The 17323-nt window shown below is 37.6% G+C and overlaps 2 protein-coding genes across 2 annotated transcripts; both read right to left on the reverse strand.

Moving 5' to 3' along the window:
• Window positions 1–4861: 4861 nt before the first annotated feature.
• LOC107870636 (serine/threonine-protein kinase BCK1/SLK1/SSP31) lies at window positions 4862–11672 on the reverse strand. Its single transcript, XM_016717224.2, has 9 exons — window positions 11318–11672; window positions 7683–10584; window positions 7515–7601; window positions 7208–7360; window positions 6868–7031; window positions 6577–6733; window positions 6242–6364; window positions 6059–6146; window positions 4862–5172 (listed from the first exon to the last, which is right to left on the reverse strand). The coding sequence occupies exons 2-9, from the start codon at window positions 10359–10361 to the stop codon at window positions 4991–4993; spliced, it is 3633 nt and encodes a 1210-aa protein (XP_016572710.1). The 5' UTR covers window positions 10362–10584; window positions 11318–11672; the 3' UTR covers window positions 4862–4990.
• A 2567-nt stretch (window positions 11673–14239) lies between these two features.
• Window positions 14240–17189, reverse strand: LOC107870635. The gene is made up of 2 exons (XM_016717223.2): window positions 16873–17189; window positions 14240–14640 (listed from the first exon to the last, which is right to left on the reverse strand). The coding sequence occupies exons 1-2, from the start codon at window positions 17030–17032 to the stop codon at window positions 14447–14449; spliced, it is 354 nt and encodes a 117-aa protein (XP_016572709.1). The 5' UTR covers window positions 17033–17189; the 3' UTR covers window positions 14240–14446.
• Between the last annotated feature and the right edge of the window lie 134 nt (window positions 17190–17323).

Raw genomic sequence — 17323 nt, forward strand, 5'->3', positions numbered from 1 at the left:
TAAGGTCAGACAATAGGAGAGAGTTCTTTAATTCAAAATGCTCAGATTTCTTTAACTCTTTAGGGATTTTGCATCAAAGTAGTTGTCCTTATACACCTCAACAAAATAGTGTGGTAGAGAGGAAACATAGATAAATATTGAACATTGCTAGAGCTATTAGATTTCAATCTAGCATACCTATCAAGTTTTGGGGAGTTTTGGTTCAAACTGCAGCATATTTGATGAACAGGTTACCATCATCATCAATTGGTAACAAAAGCCCTTATGAGTTGTTATTTTCCAGAATCCCTTCACTGGTGCATTTAAAGGTAGTAGGTTATCTGTGTTATGCTTCAGTATTACCTAAAGGTGATAAGTTTGTAGAAAGAGCTAAACCAGCAGTGATGATGGGATACTCTACTTCACAAAAAGGATATTTGCCACTGGATTTAGATAGCAACAGATTGTTTGTTAGCAGAGATGTTTTATTCCAAGAGCATGTGTTTTCATTTGCCAACAGGCAAGATAAAGATGAGGCAGATGGCTTTCTACAAATGCATGACTACCACAGTGAGACAGAGCCTGATGAGATTGAAGATTATGTAATCAGTCCTTCTGCAGACACAGATGGATTACCATAAGGTGGTTTAGAACCTGAACACTTGGATGAAGTTCTACCACATCAAGAGTCAAATAATGATGCACCAGTTACTACAGAGATAAGAGATATCCAACCTCCACCTAGAAGAACTCTAAGAGTAACTAAAGAGCCTATTTGGTTGAAAGACTATAGTACAGCAGGAAGAAGGAAGGGTACCAGATACCCAATTGCTTATTATCTATCTTATGATATTACTTCACTTGCATACTAATGCTATGTTGATAGTTTTTCTGCTCTGGTGGAACCACAAAACTTTAGTGAAGCAGCTGAGATGAAAGATGGACTCAAGCCATGAAGTTGGAAATACAAGCTCTTGAAGACAATAATACATGGGAAGTGGTGGACTTACCACCAGGTAAGAATGTTATAGGTTCAAAATGGGTATACAAATTCAAGTACAAGGAAAATGGAGATGTTGAAAGATTCAAGGCTAGACTAGTAGCCAAAGGTTATAGCCAGCAGGAGGGGTTGGACTATCATGATACTTTTTCATCTATTGCCAAAATGGTAACTGTCAGGTGTGTTGTTACTCTAGCAGTGTCAAAAGAATGGTGTTTGTACCAGATGGATATGTATAATGTTTTTTTGCAAGGTGACCTAGATGAAACCTACCTAAAGGTTTTTAGCAGAAAGGACAACATAAGGTTTGCAGGTTACTGAAATCATTATATGGACTTAAACAAGCATCAAGGCAGTGAAATATCAAACTCACTTCATCCTTGTTGAAGACTGGTTTCACTCAAAGCACATATGACTATTCTTTATTTACCTTAAAAGAAGCAAGATGAATGGTGGTCATTCTAATCTATGTGGATGATTTGCTTATAATTAGTGACAATGATATTATGATCAAAGAAGCTAAGACAACATTGCATTAACAATTTAAGCTGAAAGACTTAGGTGAGCTTAAATATTTCTTAGGCATTGAAATGCTAAGATCAAAGAAGGGGATTATTATGAATCAAAGAAAGTACTTGCTTGAGTTGATTTCAGAGACTGGCCTTGCAGGTGCAAAACCTGCACCCACACTACTAGAATCCAACATTAAACTGACTTAGGTAGAGGTTGATGAAGCTGCTGGAATCACTAATGATATGGTTCTAAGAGATGCATCTGTTTATCAGAGACTGATTGGAAAACTTATGTATGCCACAATCACAAGGCCTGATATTTGCTATGCAGTCCAAACTTTGAGTCAGTTTATACAACAACGTAAGAGATCTCATTTAAAGGCTGCATACAGTGTTGTTAGATATCTGAAAGGGTCAGTAGGGCAAGGTATTTGGATGAAGTCACAGGGAAATACAGATCTAACCTGCTGGTGTGATTCTGATTGGGCTGCATGCCCTAACACTAAAAGGTCTGTCACTAGGTATGTGATACAGTTTAGAGGCTCGCTAGTATCATGGAAATCTAAGAAGCAACACACGGTTTCTAGAAGTTCAACTGAGGTTGAATATAGAAGCATAGCCTCAGCAGTGGCAGAGATAACTTGGTTGGAAGGATTATTCTCAGAACTAGATGTCCTCATTCACAACCCTATCACAGTATTGAGTGATAGCAAATCAGCCATTCAATTGGTAGCTAATCCTATATTCCATAAAAGAATGAAACACATAGAGATTGATTGTCATTTTATTAGGGACAAGATCAAAGCTGGATTAGCCAAAACAGTTCATGTGCCTACGCAGCATCAAGTGGCTGATATATTGACCAAGAGCTTAAGTCATGAGCAACATTCATATCTTCTTAGCAAGCTTAGTGTGCTCAACATTTTGCACCCTTCATCTTGAGGGGGAGTGTTAAAGATTACCAACGCATATGGATGAAGTGGAAGCAGCCGATACTAGCACTATGGTTACTGGTTATTGCTTAAGTCTGTTGCATTGTCCAATAGTGAAGTAGTTAATTAGTTGCAAGGAGTAGTTAGTTAGTTATAACTAATTGCCAGCTAGGACACTACGCGTTGAGAAGCTTCCAGATGCTTCTAGATACTTTGTATGAACTCTATAAATAAGACACTAAGTTAGCTAGGAAAAGAAACTGTAACTTCCAATTCTCACCATTACATCAATAAACACTTTGATCTTCTTCTTCTTTCTCTTGTGAGCTATTCCAGCTATGAAGTAGTGTGAGTACACACGTTATGTAGCAGATTTTATCAGTATTGTCTAAATAGACGTCAGTTAGCAAAAGCTTTCTCAAAGAATCACAGTTCTTGATCCCCTTATCATGACTAGTACACAATGTAACACTCTCTAGATTACAACACTGCAGAACCAATTCTCTTAGAGATTTTGTTGTTGCCAAGACGGTAACAATAGGGAAAGGATATCGTTGTTCCCTTGGAAGTTTCCAAGATTCAAAACCTGTATACTTAACCTCTTTTACACCATTCTTAAGTGCGATGTCGAGCCACTTATCAATCATAGGGTAAACTCCACCAGAATCTGAATAGTTCAAAAGATCAAACTTTTCGATAGGGATTTTCGTCTCCCTATATCTTTTCAGAATTTGATCAATCTTTTTCACTTGGTATCTACAACCATCAATTTTGAATTTCAAGGTGGAAAGAGTCATTAAACCAGGCTTGTAAGTTGTAACCATGCTTTAGAGAGAATACTCGTCTTTGCTGCTTCTTCAAAATCAAGAAAACAAAGTATTTTGTGAATGAGACATTCAGGTAATCTGTCAGCCATGTTCTCAACTCAACTGATTGAAAGAAACCCTAAACATGCAGGGGATTTTATAGCCACTGTAACAAAGATAAGTACATACAATTATAGTAGCATTAGGATTTGTATGTTCACGGATAATATTAAAATATTATTTATAAGCACTAGTACAATTTGCTATGACACACTCCAACGTTCTATTACCTCGAATAAAAATTTTGCGTGTTTTGTCAATCTTTTTAGCTGACGTGTTAACTTTTGTAAACCTTTCTAGCTGACGTTGGGCCTATTTTATATAATAAAGATGTTACATCAGCACAAAAAAGAGTATCAAAAATATGCTAAAATTGAGTTTAGGGTAATAGGTTGTGAAGTTGGAGTGGCGGTAGTTCAGGAGTATTGGATGTTTATCTCAATCTTTTCAAATTGTGAAAAGATTATATTATCTTTAAAGTAAAAAAGAAGTCATGCAGAATTCTACCTTTTGCCTCCAAAAGATAAATTCACGACATTTTTCTAAATATTTTCTTCAGTTACTTTCACCGTATTATATTAACCTAAGACATATCTTTAAAATAAATTAATTAGATGTGTATTTTTACTAGATTAATTTTATTTATGATGTTTTGGAATTTCTGGATTTGATGATTATTATTTTATGGAGTTATTTAATATAAGTGTAGTATGAGAATTACTTGTTTACTTTATATACCGTGCGTAATATATTATTGCATATTATATTAAAGAGTGTAATTTCTTATATATTGCATATTATACATTTAACCCTACTCAATACTCCATTTCAAAATAGTTGTCATGTTTCATTAATCGAGAGTCGATTTGAATAATATGCAAAGTTAAATTAAATTAAATTAAGTTAATATTTTAAAATTAAAATTTGAATATTCAAAAAACTATATGAAAAGTACTTTAAGTTATAATTTTTCTCATATCAATGTGTTGAAAAAATATTTTTAGAAATGTTAGTCAAAGTTCATATAATTTGACTCGAAACTATGACCAGTAAAAAGGAACAGAGGAGTAGCGAACATGACATAAATTAGCCATATAATATAAGGAAAAGATCCTGATATACCCTTACCTTTGCGATTTAGAGCTGATATATCCTGCGTATAAAAAGTGGCTTGCATATACGTTTGTCGTCCAACAAATAGAGCATATTTACCCTTCTTTCTAACGAACTCCCATTTTTTCAAATTAAATACCTTCTTGTGGTGTACAAACATTGGCATAATGTGATAAGCCAGGACTTGAAAAGAACTATGGAGGAGTAAAAATTTTGTGCAGTTTGCACAATTGCATGTCAAGGACAATAACAATGAGGGGCAAGTGAAGTAATTGAATTTGGAGACGTAATCTCATTGGTCAATTATAAAGGGGAGCCTTGGAATAACTGGTAAAGTTGTAGTCACGCGACCAGGAGGTCCCCTTGTGGTCCAGCCCTTCTCCGGACCCCACACATAGTGGGAGCTTTTAGTGCACCGAGCTGCCCTCTTTAGGCTCGAATATCAATATACATCCAATGTTCAAAATGATGTGCTCTTCATCATTTACACACATAGGAAGCTGAATGTTTTAACAGAAAGGACAATGACTATTCTTTTTGTTCCTATAAAACTATTCTTTACACTTGCATGAGCTCAGCTGTACAATTTCATGTCCTTACTCGAGTCTTTGGCTGGAGCGCTTGCGACATGGCGCGCAGTCTGTTTGTTATCTCCGTAAATGATGGTCTTGCTTCTGGATCAGGTGACCAGCACTCTTCCATGAGTTTTCCCCAGTCAGGATCACAACGTTGTGGGACGGGAGGTCTGAGTGTGTTATTTACAATTCCACCTTCATCCACAATTTATAAAACTAGTTCAATCTTCAAGCTTGCACAAAAACTCTCAAATTGTCATGCAGCAGTAGGGAGAATGTACTATTCATTCATCTTCATGCGCGTGGAATTTTATCTTACAAGCGAGCAACTACGCCCGCCATCCCAAAAATAATGGTGAGCAAGGTCAATGCGTCTAATTTCTTATGAAACTTGAGATATTGATCACTCAAAATGTCTTCGAATGAAATTTACATAGTTAGAAACTACTTAGATGTACCATAACTCACTACTTTTAATAGTGAAAACTATTTTAGAAATGTGTAAAGGGATGTAATTGGGAGATTTAGTGAAGTTCTTGGATTACTTGAAATGTTTTACGCGATACTCCAAGTTGTTTATCCATGTTACTGTTGCTTCCTAACAGTTTCTTTAACGTTTCACTAATGATGGACGAGTTTGGTAGTGCAGACTACTGATGATGGACTTCCAGACTCCGCTGAAAAGCAGGAACCCTGCATTTTTTAGGGATAGACACGACGAAGCAAATATTTTAATCACCTACTCTCCTCGAAAGAAGTGAACAGAGAAAGAGAATGACGAAGAGCAAAAGGAGGTGAACGATGCATACAGAGAAGAGAAATGAATCCCTCAAAGGTGTTTTTTTTCACCATTGAACACCGTCCTGTATATACTTTTATGCATTAAAGCGATGATACTATACTACAACATGAAGCGTAACAGCAAACAGAATTTTATCTATGATCATCAGCTTATGAAAGGGTGAACCAAATTGTCAAAGATCGGACAAATAAGAACGCAACTTTGGACGTATTGATAGTGTAAAACCGTGCTTCATCATCCAAAGGCATTAAATAGCTTGAGTAGCATGTAGAAGCTTACCAATAATAGCACCACAGTGCAGGTTTGCATAAGGCTCCTCTCCTGTCAAGATCTCCCACATTGTGATGCCAAACGAAAACACATCAACCTGCCAAACGGATTAATGAAATTACTTCATAGCTGGGATATAAACGTTCTTCATGGTCGAGTTTGAAGTTAAGCATATCAAAATAGAGATCTTACCTTTTCTGAAACCCGACTGCTGTTTCCATTCAATAGCTCCGGTGCCATCCATGGAAGTGTTCCTCTAACACCACCGGAAACAAGGGTATTTCTCTTAATCCGTGATAATCCAAAATCACCAACCTGAAACATTTAAGTGTCCGGATACATGTTTAGAAGGAACACTGCTAACCAAATGATCCTGAAACTAATACGTTGCAATAGACACGAACCAGTTTACATCTTCCAGAACTTAAAATTAAATTTGCTGGCTACTGGCTATATACCAGATAAACTGATACTTGATAGGAGTTTGGTGTTTTATGATAAAAGCAGATGCACATTTGAACCTTTACCTTGCACACAGGACGCTGTGGATCTCCCAAGTTGACTAGCAAGTTTTCACATTTCAAATCGAAATGAACAATATTTTTCAAATGCAGGTACTCCATGCCAAAAGCAGCATCTAATGCAAGCATAAGTTTTTTTCGCCGATCAAGCGCTCTGCAAGAACTGAGTAATTCCATGGGTCATATTCTGGAAAAAGGCAACTACTTTCTTTGATCAAATTCTTCGAATGTGACTAGCGTCATGGGCAAAAATTATTGAAAGTACGAATAAGTGGAAACTAGAAGCAGCAAACTCACCGATCTTTCCTTGCCAGGACATGCCTTAGTGACCCATTGACCATATATTCAGTAACTGTAGCCACCGTTCCACCAGGTACATCTGGAACCACCCCATAGAGTGCCACTATATTCGGATGGTGTAGTTTAGAGAGAATCTTAGCCTCTCTCCAGAATTCTTTGATCTGCACAAACAATTAGATATTTACCAAATAGAAAATTACGAGAAACATTTTTTCTTCTCTTTAGAATTATTTAACTCAACAAAGAATTAGTACTGTGTGGTTGATTCTTTATGTGCAACTTCTCTTAGCATGCTTTAGGAATGTAACTTGACTATATGAATCTGAGTAACGCCTACCAGTCGTTCTTGCTCAGATGAACTCCCAGCAAAACAACTTTGTTTTATTCTCTTGATAGCAATATCTGTTCCCCTCCACTTTCCATAATATACTGTTCCATATGTTCCAGATCCCAATTCTTGTAGCTCTTCAAGATCACTGTTTTTTATGATCTGTGAGTAGGTAAAGTACTGAACTTGAATGACCGAATTCACTTTGTGCCTCAGGAAGCATATTTATTTAGCAAGAAGGGATAAGAAAAGTAGCATTCACTATATATCAAAAACAAATATTAGATTTAATGTTTTAATGGAATTAGCTTTGAACCTGCAAGCCATAGATCCCTGCCTCCTTTTCGATAATTGCAGAATCGGAGACAGATTCTTCCTTTCCATTAGAACCGTTTTTGCGATCCTACAGATTCATGGACTGGTCAAGTTTATTTCAAAAACTAAATGAGAACTGATGCCAATGAATCAAGAAAGATGTTATTACCTCATAATAAGATTCTTCAATAACATTCTCGACGTCGTTTTCTTCTTCAGTAGATGGAAGAACATCACTAGGTTCTTCTTGCACATGTGGAACTACTGGAGAAGATAAGGGTATTTCAGGAGGTACACTATCAGTTACATCTTCCACAATAACAGCAATCTCATGTAATTTGATGTCATAAGAATTATCTGACTGCTGCAAATGGAGAAATGAAGCATTCCCGGATGCTACCTTTTCAAAAGCAGTTCTATCAGCATTTCCCTTTTCCACAAACTTACGCGGATCATCTGCAAGTTTCTGATGGAGAGAGATCTCATGAGTGTAAGCCACATCTGTAGCTGAATTTGGAATTGATAGATCATCGGTAGGGGGATTTCTCCAATGTAAATAAAAACTAGACTCCTCTGATGAAAATGGAACAGTTTGTATGTTTTGGAGGTCATTACTATCCTTTATTATGGAAGGCTGCAGCTCATAATAGCTGCAGGAGTCCGTTACGTTGCTCGTGGTTGTAGCCACAACATGATGGTCATGTTTGGATCCGTTCTGGTCCTTGACGAGACATCCAGGGGTTGAAGGACTTAAGTTGTAATTAACATAACTCCCTCCAGTAATATTTGTTGAATATTCATGAGAAATAGATGGTACAACAGCTTTTGTGCCTCCATGGGCTTGACTATAAGGTGCTGTTATTTGAATTATATCGTCATCCACGTGGAGCCGTTTTGAAATGGCTATTGAACTCTTTTGAGGGATAGGTGGCGAAGAAGTGTGTCTTTCCACTTGTAATTTGGGATCCGATGATGATGTGTAGATACTAAGTTCCGGCTCCGAGTAGCATAGAATCATTGGTAATTTCAACTGATGTTCCGTGATATTAACAATTGGTATATTGTTTGCATTAACATCAGATCCTCTACTGCACTCGTTGAAAAGAGGATATGCACCATACTCTTGGTTGTGTTCTCTGGCTTCTAGATTTGGCTGATTCTCCTTCTTGGCAATTAGCTGATTTTCATCTCTCACCTCGTGCTCTTTCGCTGACCATTCATGTGATGAAGACGACATTGCAAGTGATGGAGATTTTTCCAGTAGAAAATCTGAAGGGGGGGAGCTTGTTGATTCTTCTCTGGATAAATTGGGCCTCTCGCCCAATCGTGATTCAGTAGCATCTTGATGCATGATGAAACCAGATGTAGCTTGAATATCAGATCCAGGAGACATTCTTATATCCTGAGGATGGCTTAGCCTCTTAGAATCCAACTCTGTTTGACCAGACTGTGCAGAAGACACAGACTGTTTACCGGGGTAATTTGCCCTTGGAGTGGTCTCAGGGGGACAATTATAATAGTAGCCTGTGGTGTCGACATGATAGGAATTATCATATAGTGATTTCTCTACTGCATATGGACTAGCGGCATCAGGAAAGTCAGCACTTGCAACATTATCATATAAAAGGACATGGGAATGGTTAGGATCTTTGATCTGAAATGTCGCTGGAGATAAAGGAGTCGATTGAACATACGAATTAGAGGGGGCCTGAGGTACGTTGACATAAGAAAAACTGGGAGTTCGGAGCAGAAACTTCACATTCGGTGAATTACCTCCATTACGGTTCTCCAACGGGAGATAAGTTGGGGAATCTCTTTGGCTAATAGGACTAAAGTCCAACGCGTTTCCAAGTTGAATTGCTTGGTTTGCAAAGGTTTCCCTGCTAGAGCTTCTACGATGACCTGGCTCAAGCATTCCATTTACTGCAACAACGTACTGATAGTCAGCTTCACTTTGCTGTAATGTCATTCCCTCGAAGGAACAAGAGCCTTCAGAATCAGCAGAAGGCACAAGAAACAACCGTATCCTTTGAGAACTTTTTCCCAAGTCATGATGTTCTTCAATCATGTGCTGAAGATCCTCATCGGATGAAACGGATACGAGTGCATCAAGATCTTCTTCAGGAAGCTGATACTTAATTGTATGAGGTTGATTGCAAATTGCTGTTGCCTTTCTTACAAGCTCGTTGAAAGTTATGTCCTTCCTAATTGATATAATTCTCGTCTCGCCAGCCACATATCTAAGCTTCCCATCATTCGGCCTTGGTAAGATTCTACCCCCATAGCTGCAGAGTAATCTCATCTTTCCATTGCCACCGCTCTCAGAAGATCCTGCCTCGGGGTTATGGATCTGATGTGAATGAGGAGACTGTGATGCTTGAACGTCTTGACCATTTGTGCAAGGAGCTACTATATCTCTATTCCTCACATCTGAGAATCTTGATGGTTGCTGTCCGCTGATATTATATTCCCTGTTACATCTGCCCGTTGTATCGACATAAGCCCTTTTTTCTCCTTCCGGTGCATACGCTATCCTAGGAGAATAATCCAAAAACTCAGCATCGCAGCCAGACTCACTTCTCTTTATCCCAAGAATGTCGTGAAGCTCCTTAGAGACAACATGGCAATTTTGAGACAGATTCGAAACAACTCTAACTGGCTGATTTTGTTCGGTATCTCTTTTTATGTTCGCTTTTCTTGGTGTCAAACTTTTCCTAAGAAACTCTTCTGAAAACTCTTCGCCTGTCTGCATAGATACATTATGTCTATGCCGGTCATCATGATTTTCATCACGCGGAACAACATTGCCAACGTTTTGGCCTGAAATTCCACACGGCTCACTAGTCATGGTCTAAACTTGGCTGTATAATATCCTCTCTTTATACTTTCACCTTTACTTCTCAAACATTTTACCAGATTCATAACCAACAGTACAAGAGTTCCTCGAAACTTCTGCTACGAGCTAGCTCGTGACCTCAAAATAAATTAGTCTATGTACAAACTCAATCCAAAAGGATATTGTGGAATTAGCCTCTATGTTTCCAACACCTCAAACACCACATGAGAATCAACTGAACAACCAGAAACAAAAGGTTAATCACTAAAAGTTTGGTCTAATGGAATCTACACTGAAAAACGGCAGCCCCGTGCACTAGGCTCGTGCTATGCGCAGAGTCAGAGGAAGGGCCTATTGTATACAGCCTTACCTTGCATTTCTGCGAGAGGCTGTGTCTACAGCTCGAACCCGTGACCTCATGGTCACATGGCAACAACTTTATCAATTAAACCAAGGCTCCCCTTCAACTAGAGTCTACATTCATTACAAATAGTACATTCACAACACAATGTAAGTCCTCCTTTCTTACCAGCAACTACTATACATGCCTAAAATACAAACACCCCACAAAATATTTTTCATATTCATATAGCACAATGTGAGTCCTCAACAACTCTAAATGCCCAAAACACAATTACCCCACAAAATATTCTTCATGTTCACAGCACAATGTGAGTCCTCAGCAACTATAAATACCTAAAACACAAATTGCCCGCAAAAAAATGATCAATTACCACACAAGAATGGACAAGCTCACCTATCACAACAAAAAAATTCTGACACGCCACCAAAAAAATTTAACAGTTTCAATAAACATTAAAGACAAAAAGTCAGCTAACAATTGATCAAAACACAATCTTTTTCAAACCCCACAAACATACAATGCAATACGTAAAAAGAAAAGGGCAGCCCGGTGCACTAAAGCTCCCGCTATGTGGACCTCAAGGGTCTATCGTACGCAGTCTTACCTTGCATTTTCTGCCCGAGGCTGTTTCCACGTCACATGGCAACAACTTTACCCGTTACTCCAAGGCTCTCCTTCCATAAATTGCAATACAAACACTCCAAGAATTTACAAATAAAGAATCTGCAACAAAATACCTATATCTTTTTTTTGTGTGTGGTTCTTGAAATGGAACCTGGCTTTTGAGGCTTTGAATATATGCTATATTTGGAATAAAGGGGTTGCAAAAGATGCAAAAATGGAAGATGAAAATGGATATTCTTGATATGTGAGATAAAGGTTGATGATGATGAAGAAGAAGAGAGAGAAGAAGAGGATGTTGTAAACATGCAGAGGTTTTCGGAATATCAAAAGAGAGAGAAGTGGGAGAGCACCATTTGCATAGAATTACGCGGCATCAACTTAGGATATAACTATATTATGAATATCCCTCCAACTACCACAAAGCCGTCATCCTGTTTTATTTTATGTGTCTTAGTTTTATCGTACAAATTTTAACGATCACAAAATAAAATGTGTTTGAATGTTTTATTCTTGAATTTTGTTTATTCTTATTAAGATTAAGATGTTTGCATCTGAATATATATGGAACTTATAAAACTTGTCTTTATTATATCATGAATATCCCCCTCGACACCCCCCTTCCGCAAACAACTACCACAAAGTCATCACTGAGTCTAGTTTCATTTTATGTGTCTTAGTTTTGCCGAACATAAATTTTAAGAATATTAAAAAATATTTATTCATTATTCTTGAACTTTATCTATTTTTATTAAAATTAAGGTGTTTCAATCTTAGTATATATGGAACGTGTAAAACTTGTTTTTATATAAAATTTGATAAAATACTATCTAATATTATACAAATATTTTTAAAAAATTATGATCGACGTTGGTGGTAATGGCTAACGCCGGTAGCTTTGAGTGTAGATTAGGGATGATAGGGTGTGTAGTAATTAGTGGTAATGGTGATTAGAATAGTGGATGATGTTGGTAGTTGGTGGTAGTGCTGAGAGTTGTGGTGAATGATAAATGGTAATGGTTGGCGTTATATAGTGGTGATTGTTTGTAGCAACTGGTGGTTAGTGATTAAGTTGACTGACTATAGTGATTGACAAGCAATGGATTTTTTGGCTAAGACGGGGGTGATTGTGGATGGTAGGTGATGATAGTTGATAATGGTGGTCGGTTCGACGATAGCGGTAATTGATGACACTGGGGGATGGCAGTGAAAGGAAGAAATTGGTGAACAATCATTTTTGTAGAGATCCTTGAATAGATTTATCCTAATGATATTAATACTTCAAGAAAAATGACTTTCCTACATATAAGAAAATATTTTTTAAGACTCTTTTTCAACCTCACTCGACTCTGACCCAGATTTCGATCTCAACCTGGGACACGACTCCCAATCCCGACTCAAGGCCTAACCTCGATCTAAGTAGAGGTTAGGTTTTGGGTCATAAATCGAGATTCAGGTACCAGATTGAGTCGGAGTCGGATCTTAGGTTGAGGTTAATTCTGAGTCTCAAGGTCAAGGTCAGGAATTGAATTTCAGGTTAGGATCAAAAGTCGAGATCGGATCAGAGTTGGGGATTGGGTTTCTAGTCGGTGTTGGGAATAGGGTCGGGTTTGAGGCCGGAGTCTTGAGTGGGGGTCAAGGTTGAGTTCAAGTGTTGGTTCTTGGGTTAGGGTCAAGAATTAGGTCTTGAGTCAGGGTTGGGATCTCAAAGTCAAGTTCTTGATTAGGATCAAGATTGGGATCCGGGTTCCAACCCAAGATCTGATTAAATTCTTGACCCTGATTTTGACTATGAAACCAACTCCGGATCTTGCCCCGGTTGCCCCTACCTTGAACCTGATTTTAATGGACCTGGCTCTAGCTCTGATACTGTGTCAAGAATGAACCTTGGGCCTAACTCAACCTCAAAAACTAGTTCAAGAGGTGAGGATTACCCAAGTCCATATAAGTAAACTACTAGTCCATTCTCCAACCAATGTGGGACTTTTACTCACTCTAACACACCCAACTCCCCACAACCCAAGACATATCATATAATATGTAAGGTATGTTATGAGTACCACATACCTTACATATGAATTAACTTGACAGTTTAACATATGATATTTTTATATAGCTAGCTTTGGTCTTCTTCTTTTTCCAAAATATATGAAAGGAAAAGAAACTAACCATTAGTTTGTATCTTCTGAAAAATACACATAGGTGTTTGATATGTAATTGTTGTTATTCCTTTGTGGCATGTACAATGATTGATTTTACCAATTTGAGAACACCAAGCTCACTCATTGATGTCCTTTGATATTTGATAATTTACAGTATAAACTCACTATTCATGTTACAAAAACAACAAACTTCTCTATTTGATGTTAAGACTTTGTTATGCTATAATGACATTTAATTAAGAATCCACTGTTATTGTGACAATACACACAAAAAAATGGTGGTTTAACTGGACAGCCCATCGGGCCTTTGTTGGACTTGAAGAACACCAGCCGTTATCCTTCCACTGCACAGAACGGGAACTGTTCGGTGCTCTGTGGAACCAGCCTCACGCAGTCCATCCCACTTTGATGCTTTCCATTAGGCCCCGTGATCCAACTCTGCCCTTGGACAGGGCAAGCCAGAAATAGCCCATCAAGCCCTACCTTCTGGGAACAGCCCAACGTTCCACCACTCTGATACCCTCATTTGGGTTACAAGCCCAAGTTACCGAGCTCGGTGTGCAATGTTAATGTCATAATTAATAAAAACAACTAAAGATTAATGTTAAATGACAATGTAGCATCTTCATAAATCATTGATATACTTGTTGTTTTAGTAATCTAAAGATTAGTCAATGGATTTTATGAAAAAATAAGAAAGATTTGCACCAAGACTTTCAGCAGCAAATTAATCACACATGAGAAAAGGAAAACGTCGAGGCGAATAACATTAAAGTTACGGTCAAGTAGAGCATGTCTAAGATACTTATTAAGTTATGGTACAGCCAGCTGTTGTACATCTTCTTGTACAGATGATACCTTTCCCTACAAACACTCGAAAGAAGAAAACGACAACACAGACACCATGCAACTAGATGTAAACCAAAAGACTGGAACAATGCAGAAGGGGGCTAAACGCGACCATCCCACAGGCACTCTTTGCCTACTTTGGTCGACTTTAAAAGGCGCTCCACTTCTGTTGGAGGGTTCAAACCAAGTTTCTTGGCACGCTCCCACCGGTTCAGTCTACTCATTCCAAGGCATGGCCCGTAAACCATATTCATGTCGAACTGCCTCAACACTTCCTCATTCTGATCATAATTATCTGCAGATTGGTAATAGCAAGGTACACAAAAAGCAACCTGTTTCAGATCACAGAATACATTTGGCTGAAAATAGAAAGAGAAAGCAAAAACCTTCGATAAGTCAATACTCAATACCAAAAGAACAGAAAGATTCAGTGTTAATGTCGTAACTCAATCCAAAGCTACTAAATTCAAATTGTCACCAATGAAACAGAAATATATTTCAGCGGTCATGCCCCTGAATCGCTATATGAAAACCTTCCCATCACAATACGTGCTATACGTTTCTGAGGGAAGTCGCTAATGGTGATATAATTCCCAGTAACTTTAGTTAATAGTATTTTGTGCTTGGTAGGCAGATGTTTCCGTCTTTATCAGGTTTGATTATATCATTCCACAGCCCGAGTTCCTTTCTTGCTAAATCATACAGACATAGTGACAAGCCAATTTCAGCAGCCATGTTTTAAAGACATCTATAGTAGTGATTAATGATTAAAAACAAGAAACTAACAACTTCGACCTTTCCCACCCCGAAAGGGAATACGGCACATTGTTCCATAGGATATCATTTTGCCCAAAAAATCTTGACAAATTGGTTCTATTGAATCACAAATTTCATATATGACGTTGCTCTATGTTGCTCGGACTCTCTAAAACTGATGCCAAATCCGTGTCGGATACTCTCAAAATGCTCTACTTTTGGAGGATCCGACATGCACCCGTCACCATTTTTAAAGAGTCCAAGCAACATAGATGTTGCTAATTAATTAAAAGTATGAACATCTAATGTTAGTATGGCAAGGCATAGGAATAAGGAATTATGCAAGCATTCAACAAGACAGATGCCCGTTTCTTAGCGTGTTCAACGTTATTGAATCCACAAAAATATAGACGTATTTTTCTACTGAAAATCTTTGTGTAAGCACACTCTTCAAACCGTTTTCAATTAGTCATCAGGAATATGACTTATAATATTCGAGAGGAATAAAGTATCGTAAATAAGATATTCAAACAAAACAAAGAACGAACTTTTGAGATGAGATAATTGGATAAAAGTGGAAGAAACAAAATACTAATTATTCTAATCTCACAATAATCAGATCTTGGGAACTGTTGCCGTATTGGAGTAAACCCCTTTTATACTTCCTTTTTTACCATGTGGCTACTATACAGAAAGTGTCTTCTTACAACAACGAAAGTGCACCTCGACTATACCACCTTACTTACTGAATGGACTACTATACAAAACGCTAATGAGTACTCCTAGTCCCTAACCAGTGAATATTGAAAACTAGAAAAGGTGCACACGCTGATAAAGATTGGACCTTGGGACTAACTCAATCCCATAAGCTAGATCAAAAGGTGTGGATTCCCATGATTATATAAAGCGACCAATTCCCTCCCTGAGCCGATGAGGGACTGCACGCCCAAGACTGGACAATATAAGATGGAGACTTAAAAGTTGGGAACCACAGGCCACTATCGAGCTTGAACTTTCACTCAAAGGAGATTCTCTTAACTCTAATGAGTAAAAAGATAATATAGTATAACAGTTAAACACAAGTATCGACTTCCCTAAAATTTTACAGAAAAATAATGTTTTTTCATTCCCTTTTGAACCACAAAATTCGAAAGTGTTGTAGAAAATCCAGACTTTCTTTTTGATGTTGCGATCACATAAAAACATAAACTTTGCGGCACAATAGCTAAATACATGGCAACTAATTCATAAGCCAAGAGCATAATGTGCGTCTCCTTTTACTTCCTTAAACTCCGTGTCAAGTCAAAACCAAACAAACAAAATAAAGGACTCAAAAGGGTCACCAAAGCCCAGAGCACAAGCATGTGAACAAAATAGAACTCCCAATTTACATTAAAAGAACAACCCCACACCATGTGGGGTCTGGGGTCTGGGGAGGGTAGAGTGTAGCAGACCTTCAAGTAAAAACAATCCAAAGCAATACATACAAAGAAGCATGAAAATAATGAAGCCATGACAAAATACTATAGACAACCTGACAAATCTATCCTACACAATAATCACAACAACATAATACGATAATCAAAGTACAAAAAATGAGCACATAGTAACCAAACTCAACCTCAAACAATAAATACCCAAAAAGGAAAAAAAATTAATATAAAAATAAACAAACCCTAAAACCGAAAAATAAAGAATACCCAATATGCAAAAAACTCAAATTCGAAAAGGGTCGAAAGGAATTGGTGTTTTAGATGAAAAAAAAGGTGACCTTTCAAATCAAGAGAGCCATGAGAGATGAGTGCTGATGGCTGAGTAACATTAGAGCCAATTGCTGCTGAGTTTTTTGGTTTTGTGGATTTTGATTTTGTGATGCTACCAGTATTCTTCTTTTGCTTGTAGAATCCTTTCATGCTAGATTTTGATGCCATTCTTCTTCCTGTTTTTTTTTTTTTTGAGATTTTTGAATTTTGAATTTTTTTGAATTGGTTCTTGTGGGGTTATTCAAGTTGAGGAACAACCAGATTTTGTATAGTATTTTTGAGATTATCGGTGTGTTTGGTGCGTTGCAAAATGTTTTTCTATTCTCTCTTATTTGATTGTAGTAAAATATTAGGAAAATATTTTTCAACATTTTCCTCTAAAATCTGACTTCCTTCGTGGATTAAGAAAAGTCATTTTTCAGAAAATGATAAATGCGACTTATGCCTCCAATTCTATCC

This window comes from Capsicum annuum, chromosome 3 (genome assembly GCF_002878395.1).
Source record: "Capsicum annuum cultivar UCD-10X-F1 chromosome 3, UCD10Xv1.1, whole genome shotgun sequence".
Lineage (NCBI taxonomy): Eukaryota > Viridiplantae > Streptophyta > Magnoliopsida > Solanales > Solanaceae > Capsicum > Capsicum annuum.

Bases quoted from the DNA above. Each gene is read 5' to 3' on its own strand.
- LOC107870636 (XM_016717224.2), bottom strand. From the start codon at position 10,361: ATGACTAGTGAGCCGTGTGGAATTTCAGGCCAAAACGTTGGCAATGTT. The intron at 7,602-7,682 runs GTAATAACATCT...ATGAATCTGTAG, and splicing joins TTGAAGAATCTTATTATGAG to GATCGCAAAAACGGTTCTAA. The intron at 6,734-6,867 runs GTGAGTTTGCTG...GGAATTACTCAG, and splicing joins GTCCTGGCAAGGAAAGATCG to TTCTTGCAGAGCGCTTGATC.
- LOC107870635 (XM_016717223.2), bottom strand. From the start codon at position 17,032: ATGGCATCAAAATCTAGCATGAAAGGATTCTACAAGCAAAAGAAGAAT. The intron at 14,641-16,872 runs GTCACCTTTTTT...ACCAATCTGCAG, and splicing joins TGGCTCTCTTGATTTGAAAG to ATAATTATGATCAGAATGAG.